Source organism: Vanellus vanellus (genome assembly GCF_965231255.1).
Source record: "Vanellus vanellus genome assembly, chromosome: 8".
NCBI classification, from domain to species: domain Eukaryota; kingdom Metazoa; phylum Chordata; class Aves; order Charadriiformes; family Charadriidae; genus Vanellus; species Vanellus vanellus.
The window spans coordinates 7,134,610-7,148,783 of NC_138913.1; the positions used below are offsets into that span (position 1 = coordinate 7,134,610).

The 14,174-nt window shown below is 43.5% G+C and overlaps 1 protein-coding gene across 1 annotated transcript in view; it reads right to left on the reverse strand.

Moving 5' to 3' along the window:
- Nucleotides 1-497: 497 nt before the first annotated feature.
- The window catches only part of SPATA16 (spermatogenesis associated 16), a gene marked incomplete at both ends in the record, with an annotated part of 81,548 nt that continues 67,871 nt past the window's right edge, over nucleotides 498-14,174 (reverse strand). Inside the window, 3 exon segments of the mRNA XM_082487210.1 lie at nucleotides 498-566; nucleotides 570-689; nucleotides 13,373-13,456. Coding sequence (XP_082343336.1) covers nucleotides 498-566; nucleotides 570-689; nucleotides 13,373-13,456 — 273 coding nt within the window.

Here is a 14,174-nt window from a genome sequence, read left to right on the forward strand (position 1 = left end):
ACTTCACATTCTTAAGCACAGGGAGGCAGCTGGGCACCTTTTAAAATTTTCCTTCTCTTTTCATAGTGTTGTGTTTCTTGCACTTCCCACAGTCTAAAGACGCAGAATGGCACTCTTTCACCTATAGATTGTACCAATACCCGCAATTGTATGGAATGAACCAGGAAAGAAGGTAAGGTGAGGCTGAATTCTTCTTAGCTGAGGATGGAGGGATCCCTGTTTTCAGTGCTTCTGGGGCGATAATTAGGCCAGCAGGATTTCATAGAGTTTGGATGCAGAATATTCTCAGAGCAGAAAATACAGGCCCCTTTTTGGCTGGCTGTTACCACTTAAATAAACAAGGCAATTTAAAATGAGCATTTCACAGACATTTATTCCAGACAGTTAAGACTAATGAAGTGCAGGAGTGTCTTGCTAAAGATACCCCACAGTGAGGGGAAGGCTCGTTAAGTGGAAAGGTGGCTTTTGTTGAACGATCTATCAACTATCTACAGTTTTCATTTTCTTGTTCGCTGTGTGGCCGTGTCTTTAGGGCTGGGAAGGGGCAGTTTTGTATTTCCTAGGCTCTAATGTTGCTGCATACTTTGAATCCTCTTCATTTTCATTTTTTCCGTCCTAGCTGTTCTCAACCTTTTGTTCTTTAAGTAATTGTCTTCTACTTGGTACAAGTAGTCTTCAATTAGTCCAATCTGCAATTATAAAGAAGTGGTGTCAGAAGCATTTCCCTTCCCCCTATGAAAACTTTAAAAACTTTTGTAATTAGTTTATTTCAAAACTAATTGTCATTATAAAGAAAACCACATGAAGGCACCTCTCATACAATTGGCTGGAGTGGCGGTGCCTGATTTCATAATTTTTTTTTTTTTTTTTTTTTGTCCCTTTCCATTTGGATTCAATTACTTTACTGCTGTGGAATAGACTCTTTCATTGAAACCTGTACATTGAAAACAGGAATTTATCACAACTCTGTCTTTAAATGGCATTGAAAAACAGCCACTTTAAAAGGACGGGATGATGAGGAAATTAATCTCAGGCAAGTTTTTCTTGATAAGGAAAGAGAACAGAGGCTTCTGGCATTTATATGCCAAAAATCAACACATGGAGAAAAATGAGTATTCCACATTGCTGTGGCAAGAACCATTTTTCTATTAAATCAAAATGAAGTTCTGAATAAATATGTTTTCCCATGAATGTAATACACTACAGAATACAGTAAAAGAATAGATGACCTCAGTGTCCCCCCAAAATAAAAATGTAATTATTCTAATAAACAGTATGTTCAGACAGATACATCTTCCTTGCAAGGGTGATTTCAAAACAACCAAAAAAATAGATGAATAGTACTGTGTACAAATATTCTGTAAATACAGGGCATTCATAATTTTATGGCTATCTCTCGCCATACCTTACCTTTATTCATACCCTTTGTCAGCTTTCGCGATATGCAGCGTTTCTGTAAGGTGGAGATGAGAATCATCTCCCTTCACACTGAGTTATAGTCAAGACCTGGACCCTATATAATGTGAGGATCTAAAGAATCAATCTTCCAATTGCATTTTAAGCTGAATTTTTTTTTTTTTTTAAAAAAAAGTCTTAATCTATCATCCTGACACACATTCAGTGGAGCGTTGCTCCTTTAGGCACAACACAGAACAGCTGACTGAGAATTAATCTGAGCGTGGCTTCCTATTGTATTTATTCATATATTGAGCTGTTACTGATGTGCTCCTCAGCCCTGAACTTGAAGCCGTGTCACAAGCTCTGGCCGCGGTTTGTGTCGGTGAGGGGTGTGCGTGTGTGAGAGAGAGCCAACGAGGCAAGGAGGAACGTCTACGGACAATTACGCCTGCCCCCCTGGGGTGCCGAGGGCACCAGGAACGCGTCTGGGAGAGGAGCTCTGCCTCCTCCTCCCCACGAAGTTTGCTGGGGAGACGTTTGCCGTGGGTCAACTTTGCGCAGCACTCTGCGTGGTGCCATGGAAAAGAGTTTTCTACCGTGCCGGTGAACCTCGATGGACAGGCACTCACTCGTGGGCTTTGGCTCCTCTGTTGCCAGGAGATGCCTTGCAAGAGGAGCACGGGGAGGTTGGGGCTCTCTGAAGACAGCCTCGCAGGCTGGCTCTGCTCTGACGTGCTCACCATATAAACACGCAGAGGATTAGAGAAAGGAATCATTATGCTAGCCTCATTTTTAAGAAGCGGGAAGAAAAGCTTAGGAAATCATTGATCTGGCCAAAAGCGCACAGGAAGTCTGAGAAAGACTAATCACTTAGTGCCAAGCTTCAGGCCAGGGGCTTAGCCATATTAAAAACAGCCACCAGCCCCCCCAAGACTCTTCTGCAGCAGACCAAATTAAAATGTCTATGCAACTTTCTTCCGCCGTTAAAAGCAATCTTTTCTATTTTGAGGGTAGCGCTTGCGTTTGGGTGAGCGCAAAGGGTGGTAAGAAGAAGGGAAACAGGTCCTGGGTGACGGAGGGAGGGCAAAGGGGGCACCGGGAAAGCAACGATTTTTACAGCGGCTCCTTTAGGATCATCCAGCGGTGCCTGCACTGCCGGTGATGCCACCAGAAAGCCCCGGTGGAATGATGTTCCCACCTCAATCCGCGGCTCGGCTGCTGTTGTGTGCTTTTCATATTTATAGAATACCTGTCAGCTCCAGCCCCCAAAATAAGTTCTAATATGGCATATCAGGGGTGGAAATAATAGTTGCTTACATAATTGCAATGTTACTGACACAGCTGATGAGCTGATGATGTTATTTGCACAGCAGTGATGGCATTCAAACCCTCGCCGACTTACAATTACACTGGATGCTCTGAGCCCTAACATGATTTAAATTACCATGCGAACACAATGAAAATACTGTCTCTTGACAAGATAAAGGGGAGGGGGGGGGCAGCAATGGCTTGAAAATCTCTTTTCGGTGGCTGCAGTGTTCAGTAGTGCTTATTCACGGCTTTTTAGCTTGCACATTTCATTTTAAGAAAGCGAATTGGAAGCATTATGTTCTGCCTTTTTGCCTTGATTTAAAACCTCCCTGTGCCCGCTCTTCTGCTGTCTGGCTGCGGTGAGCCACCTTCGGGGCTTTCACTGGGAAATGCAAATTTTTTAAATCAATAGCTGCACTTTCTTGTTTCCGCTCTTTTTCTCCTCGTCCCATCCCCCCCCCCCCCCAACTGTTAAAATAAGAATCCGTGTGGATGGGAGTAGGTAGAAGGACGTAGTTTGTAGCCAGCCCCAAAGTGATGCGTGTTAAAGCCACAGCTGTTGTAGGAATGTGAATTTTGGAAAAGGCTTGTGACTTATTCCCAAGCAGAGCAATAACTGGCCGCAGACTGATGTTGAGACCGAACCCCAGGGTTGTACAGCTGAACCCTGCAGCCACTATAAAGGCTAAAGCAGCGCTGAAGCCCAAGTGAAGAGCTCTGCAGGACTTGGTTCACAGTGGAGCATTTGCTACCGGTGTTGCCAGTGATTCGCATGAGGCTCCTTTCGGGTCGACCCCAACCCGCACAGAGATCAACATCATCAGGTCAGTCCTTTGCACTATTTGTACGTGGATTATGTTTCCCCACGCTTTGATTCCCTGGTCCGCATAGTGTTCACGTGTGCCACAGTCTGGGCTTGGGAGCATCCCATCTGCAGGGGCTGTGCTCAGCTCTCGGTAGCTGAACTTGCTGTTTGACATCCTTGGACTGAAGTCCCTTAAATACTCTCCTGAACACATGAAACCAGCTTCTCCCACCTACCCAGATATACAGTGTCCTTATGGTCTTTTTCTCAAGTACCCGGTGACCTGAGAACTTATGAAGACAAATTAGCCTTCAACCTATTTTTAATCCTCCGCTGCCATGACATCTTCCTTTCAAGATCTCCCGAGTATTTGTCCCCCCCCAGTTACTCCCAGCAGTGCAGTGGCAGCATTTCTACTCCACATCAATGTCTACAGCCCTGGCCCAGCTAGAGGCTGCTCGCTGCACGACTGCCCATCTATTCAAGTTCCTCCCATTTCTTCCTCATTAGCTCCTGATTTCAGGCTGTTCCTGACCCTATTTCTTCCACTAGATTTTTCTCTTGGTCTTCATTCTGGCCCCTGTGACCGGCTGGAGGGAGCAGAAAAAAAAAGGAATGGACAGAATAAAGATCAAATGGAAAGGGGGAAGAAATAGAAACAAAAGATGCCTTTAAAGCAAATTACATGCTCGGTTCACAGCACATCCGTGTGGGACCTACAGGTGCTCTGGGATCCAGCTACGCAGAGAAGTGTAGGGGTCTGCGGACAGAAATTTGAAAATGAACCAGGTAATCAGCAGAGGTTATTTTGTGCTTTTTACTTTAATATTGCATTTATTTTAAATTGCCCTAAAACTCTCCTTTGTGCTCCAAATTCTTGCATTCATAATATCTTGCGGAAGGTATCAACGGTGGAAATTGTTGACTTGGGGAGAGGCAGAACAAAAGCCGAGGGTTTTAACACTGGGAAAACACATGGGTTTCTACAAGAGTATAGACATACAGTGTTGGCGTTTCAACTGTCCGCCTTCAGTTTTATACCGCTGAGCCCACGGAGGTACCTGGGGAATCAAAGCAAAGGGCACATGCTGGGTCTGCACGCCTGACGCTTAGGGGAATCACATTAGGAGAGAGAAACCTCTAGGCTCGTGGCTGAATAAGAACGAGAAATGGGACAAGCACAGCAAACTTATGTGGCCAACGCGAAGGAAATGACGCTATTTTTTAAGCCAGAGGAATGAACAGAATGGACAAAACCTCCGTGCGTGCCCTCGGACCGAGGAGCTGCCGTCCTCCATGGCACAGCCTTTGCTGTGTTGCGGAGACACCGGCACAGAGCTGCCGCACCGACAGGCTCTGTCTCAAAACTATTTCTGTTCTTTTATTCTCGGGGAAAATCAGCTGAAGGAGCGAGGTTGTGTCTGCCTTTCCTCAGTGCCACACATCGAGGCATTTTTATTCTGACATGGAGTGAGAAGGTGAAAAGCATAATTAGTGCCTCAGAAGTACCTGGATGGACTATAAGTCAATTAGTCTGCTCTGAATTCTAGTCCTGACTTTGCTGGGAGAAGAAAATGATCTGCGGTCCGTGCGGATACCGAGGCGATCAGCTCGTTCTTAGCTGAAATGGTTTTACATCATTCTCTAAGGTTGGGCAGAGTCTGTAACTACCTATGCTTTTGGTACCCTCGTCTAACGCAGTTATATCTGCAATGAAAAGACAGAGCTCTTTGGGTGAGAGGCAACGCAACAGGATTAGCTGGAGGGATGAACCGCAGAGGGTCTGAGCAGGTGAGGCAATGTATGGTTTCCCTTTGCCTTAGGATTTGATACAGACCTACAGCAGTTTTTGAAGTGACACTACACGGATCCACACAAAGATAAGGAACAATACAGGCCTCGTTTGGAGCATATAAAAAAATACTTCTGGCCCTGCCCTTTTATACGCGTTGTCCAGTGATGGATAAAGGGGAGAGCCTGGCTGCCGTGAGCGCTCGGTCCTGCTCTCCGGATGCCATCCTGATTGATTCACTCGCCGTGTGGAGGGATATATAAGCAGCACTCTCTGGCTGCAGCCGAATTACAATCACGGAAAGATTTCAGTGTAAGGGACCTCTGGAGGTCATCTAGACCAACCTCCTCCTCAAAGCAGGGCTTGATGGGAAGTTCACGTCTCCTTTTCTGAAGCACGTACTGCATTTCTGGTAGTGCCCCACCAGAAGCTTCTGAACTTGCCCGGATGTATCGGATTTTGCCCCGAAATGCTACAACATGAGTGTATTCTTCGCCCTTCCCGTGCACTCATTGGGAGAAGACATCCCACATATGGTTCCTAATTACGTGGTATGGACCAGTCATGACGAGGGAACACTGCAATGCTATCCATCATTCAGGGTGGTTTTGTCCAAGTCCTGATGGGCCACAGATGTCATGAAACTTGTCAACCTTTGCTGCAAGGGGGCCGTTCCAAGGAACAGATGTCCGCGTTCGATGGCTTACTGACAGTCCAAAGGAAGATTTGTGGCTTATCCAAAAATGGGGGAGCTATTCTGTCACAAACTAACTTGAAAACACATATCTTTTTTTAAAAAGATCAGCCTGAATCTGAATAGAAATACAAAATATCAGTTATAGTACCTGCTAAAGAGTTTAGAGTGAAATGAGAAACAGACAGCATCCCAGAAGGAAAAACGCAGGTAGGAAAATAACTTTGTGTAGAAAAAAATGTATCTGGATAAGCAGCAAGCAGACTCTGTAAACTGTAAAATCGTAAAAGTACGTGGATCTCATGGATCCATGTGTATACATTGTCTATAATGCCTCAAAATTCAAACTTCCCAAATCCCAATACAAATCGTGGGAGTCAGCCCCAAATAGGAAACAGGTGCTTTCAGAAAATATTTGCAGGAGCTATAAATAGCACGTAATGGCTAAAAGGATCTTCTGGCATACAGAATCTATTTTTATTACTTGGGAGCTATTAGTAACAGGAGGCAAATGAGCTGCCTTTAAACATGAAGTACCTCTCCTCGTTTTCCTTTGTCTCCCAGAGCTACCTGCTAAAGCGCTCTTTGGGCTGAATATAACCAAAGGAACAGCACTTGAAGGGCCTACGAGCGAGTGGGGATGGCTGCATAGAGTAAGGAGGAAAAGCTGAACATATGCTTGAGAGAAGCTACCCATATTTTAATAAAAATGAAACCCCGATCTGTACCTTCCGTTAAGGTCTGTAAGAACAAAGGTAGCTCAGTGTCCGGGGAAAAAAAATAATCGTGATTTTACTGTTTGTGTGTTAAGTGAAGTGCATTTGAGCTGCTGTGGTTGCTTTTGGAAGGGAGCGGGTTGCACAGCAGCGTGTGATCTGAACTGCCACGGGCAGGCCAAAGTCATTTCCCTACGTCTCTTTGGCGGTGTAACCCAACTGACTGCACAACTCTTGCCTTGGACCTGCTTCTAGAAACATTCATTGCTTCAGATGCCAAAGATGAATATGTTGTCCCTCATGCTCCATTTCTGTGTTTTCACATGCCTCGTTTGTACGCGCGGCCCTTCTTTAAAGAAAGAAGTCTGACAGACAGCGCCGTCGTGCACTTCCATTGAAAAGGAATGAGTTCAGTGAAAGATGGAAAATCTGTGTTTGCCGGTAGGTTCTTAGCAGGCTAGCAAAGCGCCAGTGCTAAAAGCAGACGGACAAAAGAGTATTTGCTGATGAGGAACTGAATAAAAATAATATTGCTGCTGGTAATGAATTACATTTATTAACTACCCTACAACTCAGACAGTCCTTTTGCAATTTATAAGCTCTCCTGAAATCACTGTCCAGCGCGGTGTTTACTATGAGCAGTCTTGTTGACTCATGCTATTTTTCACGGCATTAACAATACAATACCTGGTAGCAAGTGTTTATGGGGCTGGAGACCTTCTCTGGTAGAGGGCAGCAGGTAAGCAGACTGCTCATTCATAACTGACAGCATGATTAGCAAGGGCTGGGGAAATGTTTATCTAAATCCTTACGTGGGGATCGTTAATGCCCAGAATTGCCCATGATTTAACTGCCAGGCAGCCACGACCAGCTACATTATCCCAATGTTTAGGACATTTACTGCTCAGCTGCTAGATTTGCTGCTATTTAAAATTATTCCAGTGACTTACCGCACCTTATAGCTTGGTGGAACAGACCAAAGCCTTTCTCATAACAAAATACTCTTTCCCAATAGCATTAGCAGTGTTTTGTTGCGGCTGTGATGGACTAAGAATGATGGGCATAGATGATATCTGTTATTAGACCAACTGATTTAGGTGGAAAAACACATGCTTTTACGTACAGAAGTTTTCCTTCTGGTGTGGAACAGCAAACTTGAAACTTCCTGCGTCTGCTTTGGACTCGAATAAAACCTTGTATGCCCAAAAGCTCACTGTTTCTTAGCGTCACAGCCTCCGTTCCTTATATTGCAATGCTGGTGTAGCTGTGATCAGGAGGTATAGCTGTTAGTGCGCGGTCACTAAATAGCTCAGCTTTATATTAGATACTGGTGTCTGGGGGGAGGGAAACAGGCGGGATGCAATTGCTTCTTCCAGTGTAGCTGAGGGCCACGTTGGCATCTTGCTGGGGCATCTTTTCTTCTTTCGTGTGCGAGACACAAAGGACCAGAGGCTCACAAGGGCAGGAACTGATTTTAGAGACCAGGAGTATTGATAACTCCTGAAATCCCACTGTCACCCTCTCTCTTACACAAAAAGCTCCACGAATGCTGTCATGCTTTTATTGTCCCTACAGTGGGGCTGAATTTATTAATGGGACTCTTTGATTGCCTACTTTTCTTTTGTACTACCTCAGATTCAGTGGGGCAGATCTCATTTTCTGGTCTCCTAACTTCCTCTGCCTGGTCCGAAGAATTCACCCAGTGCCAGGTTAGAAACCTCTGCCGTAGTTTCTTCTTGTCCCTCTCAAGGCTGCTGCTGATTCTGAGTCAATCCCTTCCAGAATGTCTTAATATGTTTTCTTGAATCTTACCATGAAGCCAATCTTTGGTCAACTCTAATAAAAAATTTTGCGTTTCTACCCGGTTGCTCTGCTCTTCTTCCTTCGCTCTCATTCTACCTGAATCAGTGCCACTAACATTATTTTCCTTTTGCTTTTGCACTTTTCTGACTTCATTGCACATTAGATATCACACATTAGACTTCCACTCCTGTTCTAGAAAACGTGCTTTTCCTATCCTTTCCCACCCTTTGCTTCCCCCTCCCTTTACACAATGGGTCCCTGCATTTGTGAAACACGGCCGTGCCACGGCCCCGAGATGACAATAAACCAGGAACCACTTCTCTTCTATTGGTTCAGGAATAGCCAAGTTGGCTCAAGAGAGTGCACCAAAACACAGTGACTTTTGAAACCCGCATGGTCCGGGAGCAAGCGCAGTTCCCGGTGGCTTGGATGACTTTACAAGACGTTACAAAGTCATATGCATCAAATAACTGCCGTAGCAGCCAGCATAATACTATTCAGCAACACGTCCACTTTCCATGGACATACTATGAATCTCTCTCCGTGCTCCTCTGGCTGACCGAAAGCCTAGCCAGTCTACGGCCCTTTTCCATGGCTTGATTTTCAATTAAGAGATAATGTCAGTGGAAGAGCACAGTTCATCAGATAGCGTTCCCCTGCTGTTGCAGAAGGCAGAGACGTAGTAAGCAGAGGTCAACTACTGAAAAATCTGTGTGCCTGGCTGAAAGATTATATAATATTTTAGGCTAATTTTGCTTCATTTCATATTCACATATATTAGTGCAGCTTTTGTTATATACTTATCCTTATGTAAGTTACATCTGTTCTTTTATTCACTCATCCATGTTTGCTCTGCTTTCAGATTTATGAAACAGGCATTCCACTGAGCTCAGCAAATGATGGGCATAATAACTTATCTAAATTGCAAAGTATGTGATGCCCTTGAGGTAAACTCAGATGTGAAGGTTTTATGAAGTGTCTCACATGTGGAAGTGTAGGAAAGTGTTTATTTGCCAACTCCTGTCTATCCTTTGGCTGTTCAAATGATGGTAAGAGAATCCTATGAAACTGCTATGGAAGCCTAGGGGCTAAATGGAGAAGCAGAACTACATTATTATCTTCATAGGGGATGCAGAGCTATACTGGCACTTGCACTTATTTGACTCTCCTCTCTTTGGATGTCAAAAGTTTCTGGTTGATAGGCTCTAAAGTATCTATTTATTTAATGAAATGCCTCTCACTGTAACAATATTGTGAGGCTTTATTAATGAATTTATTCTTATGAGATAGGAAAGTAATCTCTTTATGTTTCTTTATTTTTCCTCTTACAAGACTGCAGAGAAACAAAGGCTCTGGAGAGAAAAGTAGGAGCCTTCCTGCTGTTTTATGTATCTGAGATACTCTAAACCCCTCTGCCTGCCTGTAGCTGCTATGGAGTCCTGCAATGGCCATGCAGAGACCTGGTTCCTTGAGTTACTGAGGGCCAAGCTGGTCCCAGCATTCATGTTCACAGCAGATTTCACTTACATCACCTGTGACGCTGTCAGCAAAGAAAGTAGTCAATAATGGCCAGTCCTGGCTATTATGGTAGTGCCTCCACTTGCTTAAGACCCAGTGGCTGGACCAAAATCTTGTGGGACTGAGTAAAGTATCTGAAAGGGGCCTACAAGAAAGCTGGAGAGGGACTTTTTACAAGGGCATGTAGTGATAGGACAAGGGAGAATGGCTTCAAACTGGAAGAGGGCAGAGTTAGAATATGTATTAGAAAGAAATTCTTTACCCTGAGGGCGGTGAGCCCCTGGCGCAGGTTGCCCAGAGAAGCTGTGGCTGCCCCATCCCTGGAGGTGTTCAAGGCCAGGTTGGACGGGGCTTGGAGCAACCTGGTTTATTGGGAGGCTTCTCTGCCCATGGCAGGGGGGTTGGAACGAGATGATTTTTAAGGTCCCTTCCAACCCAAACCATTCTATGATCCTATGAAATTATCAGGTTAGTTCCCCTCAATCTCTCTTGGAAGTTCCCTGTTCATTGCCGTTGAGTCTTGTGCATCAGAGGTCATTGCTCAAACTGCTGAGCTAAGTCAGTCTTGTTAAAATAATAATTTGAATTAAGAAGTGAATTTACACTTTAAGGTCCAGATACATTTCTACCTGTGTTTGCTGGTAAAGACTTAAGCCTCTTTGAAAGAGGAGGTTTGATGTTCTTTCCCACAGCATTTCCCATTGACTACTTTAGGAAGTCTTCCCATTCATAAGAGGGGCTTCAGAGAAGTCTGTTCTCATGAAATGCTGATGGAGTGGTATTTACGTACCTTCACGACTCAACCTATAATACAATTTGGACAGAGCCAGTAACTAAAAATATTCCTAAGCACTAATATGGTGCCTCGAATCTCCTGTAAGGCCAGCAGTCTGGCCACCACCAAGTTCAGTTGGGGAATTTCTGACAACTATAAAAAGAAGGAAGGCGGTAAAAATCTTTTTAGGAAGCAGACTGTGACGCAGTCCCTCTGTTAAGTGCTTGAAAGGTCTTAGACCCAGGTGTCTGTTTGCCCGTATTGCTAATACAAAGCTCACGTTTTATCCAGGGGACTGTACGGAAAATGGATGGTAAAATCCTGGAGAACAGGGATTTTCTGAGACTGATCCGGCCCATTTTTCCTGCCTCCGAGGCATCCTTCAGGGGTATCTAGTATGTGGGTAAAGCCTCTATAGGAGGATGTTTCTTAATCTCCCGAAGTAATCTAGGCTCTCCTGGGTCCGCTCTCCTTGTGGCTGGAGAGTCTGTAGCCTGGTGATACCGAAAAAGGCACCTTCTGTGTGGTGATGTTCTCTTTTCTCTAGCTAATTATGAGGTCATTTTTCATTTCTTTGTATTTAAAGCTTCCAAAAATAATTAGCCCAGTTGATAAATTAGTTCGCTTAAAAACATAAATTTGTAAGTGAATTGGATGAGCGGCGCAGCACCCAAAACACTTGAAGCTACCCATATATTACTATGCTGTCAGTCCTGTAAATTCACAATTGCCCAGATTAATTTCAGACTAATTTGATAAGCCCTCCACTGTGACAAAAGGAAAAGTGTTTGGGTGTCAGGCTTTGTGCCCTTCTATGTTAGATTTCAGCCTGAACGAATTTTTTATGGCTGACTCCAGAATATAAAACTCGGAAAACAGTGGTTTGTAATGGCAATTCTGACAGACCCTTTAACCATTTGGAAAATAGGCACGGCTATAATTCTGCTGCATTAGAGAAAAATTTTGAGTGCTTTCATTAGGTGCAACAGCTGTTTCGATTGCAAAAGCCGAACTTCATTGGTGGTAGCGTAGCTGTCAGCTTTCCAGAGTTTTGCGTTTATAGCTGATTGTATAAACTCCTTTATGTTCCTTTTCGCTTTCCAATGTATGTAAATTAATTCAATAGCAAAAATACAAATAACTGCCTTGTAACTAGATCCACGTGAAGGTTCTTTGTAGGCTCCTACAACCGGTGTCACGCGATGAACAAACAGAGAAATATTGAACTTTTTGAAATGGTTCTAGCACAACTGACATGCCGTAATCCACACCACATCAATTTTTAATCATCAGATTTAATCCTCCTTCTTAGTAATGTATTAGAGTCCTTTAACCTAGTGTAACTTTAATTAGAGCTGATTTAAAAAAAACCAAACAACAAACCAACAAAAAACCCACCAAAAACCCACCAAGCTCCCTGAGTGTCTTCCTGTCTCCTCTATTAAAAGAGATTTTTTTTCTAAGAACGTGCTGAATATGCTGAAATTAAATTTTGGAAAAAAGTTAAGTAGAAAAGATATATTTGATGATACTTTTCATTTCTCTGTTCTGATACAATACAGAAAACTATTTTTGCATTATGAAACACAGCGAGTTCTGCTTGGAACAAGATGCCTCAAATCAAATAGTTATTTGATTTGTCAAAAATTAAATGCAATACTGCGTTCGGAATGCAAGCGGGTTTTGAAGCGACACATTTTAAGTCCCACCAGTGCAGAAATTCGAACCCTTTGTTCTCTGGCCTCCCGTCGCAGTCGCAACCCCGAGCGAGCGCGTGTCCGTCTGGGATCTGACGGAGCCGTAAGACATAGGGTAAGACCAATGCTCTGAACCATTAACAACATTTTCCCTGCCTGGTGATGTGTTGCTATCCCTTTCCTCCGAAGTGGCTGAACGTCAGTGGTGCTGAATGCCCAGAGCTGTGATTTGCTCTGGTTTGAAAGACTTTGTAAAAATGTAAGATACTGCTGTTACATCCCAGCCTGACCTATTATTCATTATGTTGGGTCAGATTCATCTGTACAGAGAATCAATGCAAAACTCCCCGCATTTCACAAATCCTTTAAGAATTAAATTGACCGGTTGCTGTGCAGAGACTCCAGAAAGGCATTTACATGTCTTTTACCTCTCACATCACCAAAGCCTCATTTGAGCTCCACTAAAGGACCTAATTTGTTGGGCTGAATTTTATTCCCTAACAACTCGCCCCCCACAACCCAATTAGCACAGTACCCCATATGACAAAGGTGGAAGCGAAGTATAATTATCAGCCAAAAATAAGCTATTCAGTTTTTTTTAGAGTTTTTTTTTTTTTTTTTTTTTTTTGCATTAGATAACCACATGAGATTATTAACATGGACAAAGATCAACCACGGGGGCTAAAGCAAATAACAAATATGCATTTGTGGCTGGTGCCTGAGCGCTACCAGAGTTCAAGGCACAGAGTCAGGTTGCAAATGGCACCTACTTTCTTGTCTACTTTTTGAACAGATATGACTCAGGTGGACATTTACTCCCCAAGGAACAATATAGTCTCCTGCCCTTTGCTGCAGGTTTTTACCTTCTGAATTTCATTCCACACACGTCCTTTATCACTTCTTCTTCCTTCAAGGGTGTCCATGGCATCTGCCATTAGCGACTGCAGCTGTGGCACCAAGATAAAAATTATCAGTGTGGAATTCACACAGAAATAACTTCTCTAAATACACAGATTAAAACCTAATTAAAAAATCATTTGTACGCTGATGATTTTATTACTCATCTTTCACACAATGAGCACTGCCACCTCATCTTCGCTTCAGCCATTACATTGTATTATTGGGGATATAAAGTACTTAACAATGGGAAAAAATCCTTTGGAAAATTTGTATTTAAGCTTATATGTTTTAATGCAGTAAATGTTTATACTTAGTAAAGGAAGACTCAGGTTGTAAAGAATAAAGGCTCCGTATTTCATTCTTTAGCTGTCTGGGATATTCTGTGTCGTACATGGATGCTTTTTAGTATTTTCTCCCAAGGCTAATGTATCATAATTTAAGGCAGCATGTAAAACCTCACAAGAGGACAACACTAAAGCTGAGATGCTTTTACTGTAGCTGGAAGTATCTAGCTCATTTTCCTTGCTTTTACTATCCTTTTTCTTTGGCAAACTCTCCCTTCTCCCCATCATTCAGCATAACCGAGCATAAAAACAAGGCTGACAATTTCTAGTGTAAACTATAAAAAGAAGCTGTAGGAAAACACTCGCTAATCAGTCCTTAGTGTTAGAGGGAAGGCTAAAATTCAGGTTAGTTCTAGCACTGCCTCGCTCCGGTACCCTTCCAGGTTAGTCACAGCATCGCCTCACCCTGCAGCCTTCCCAA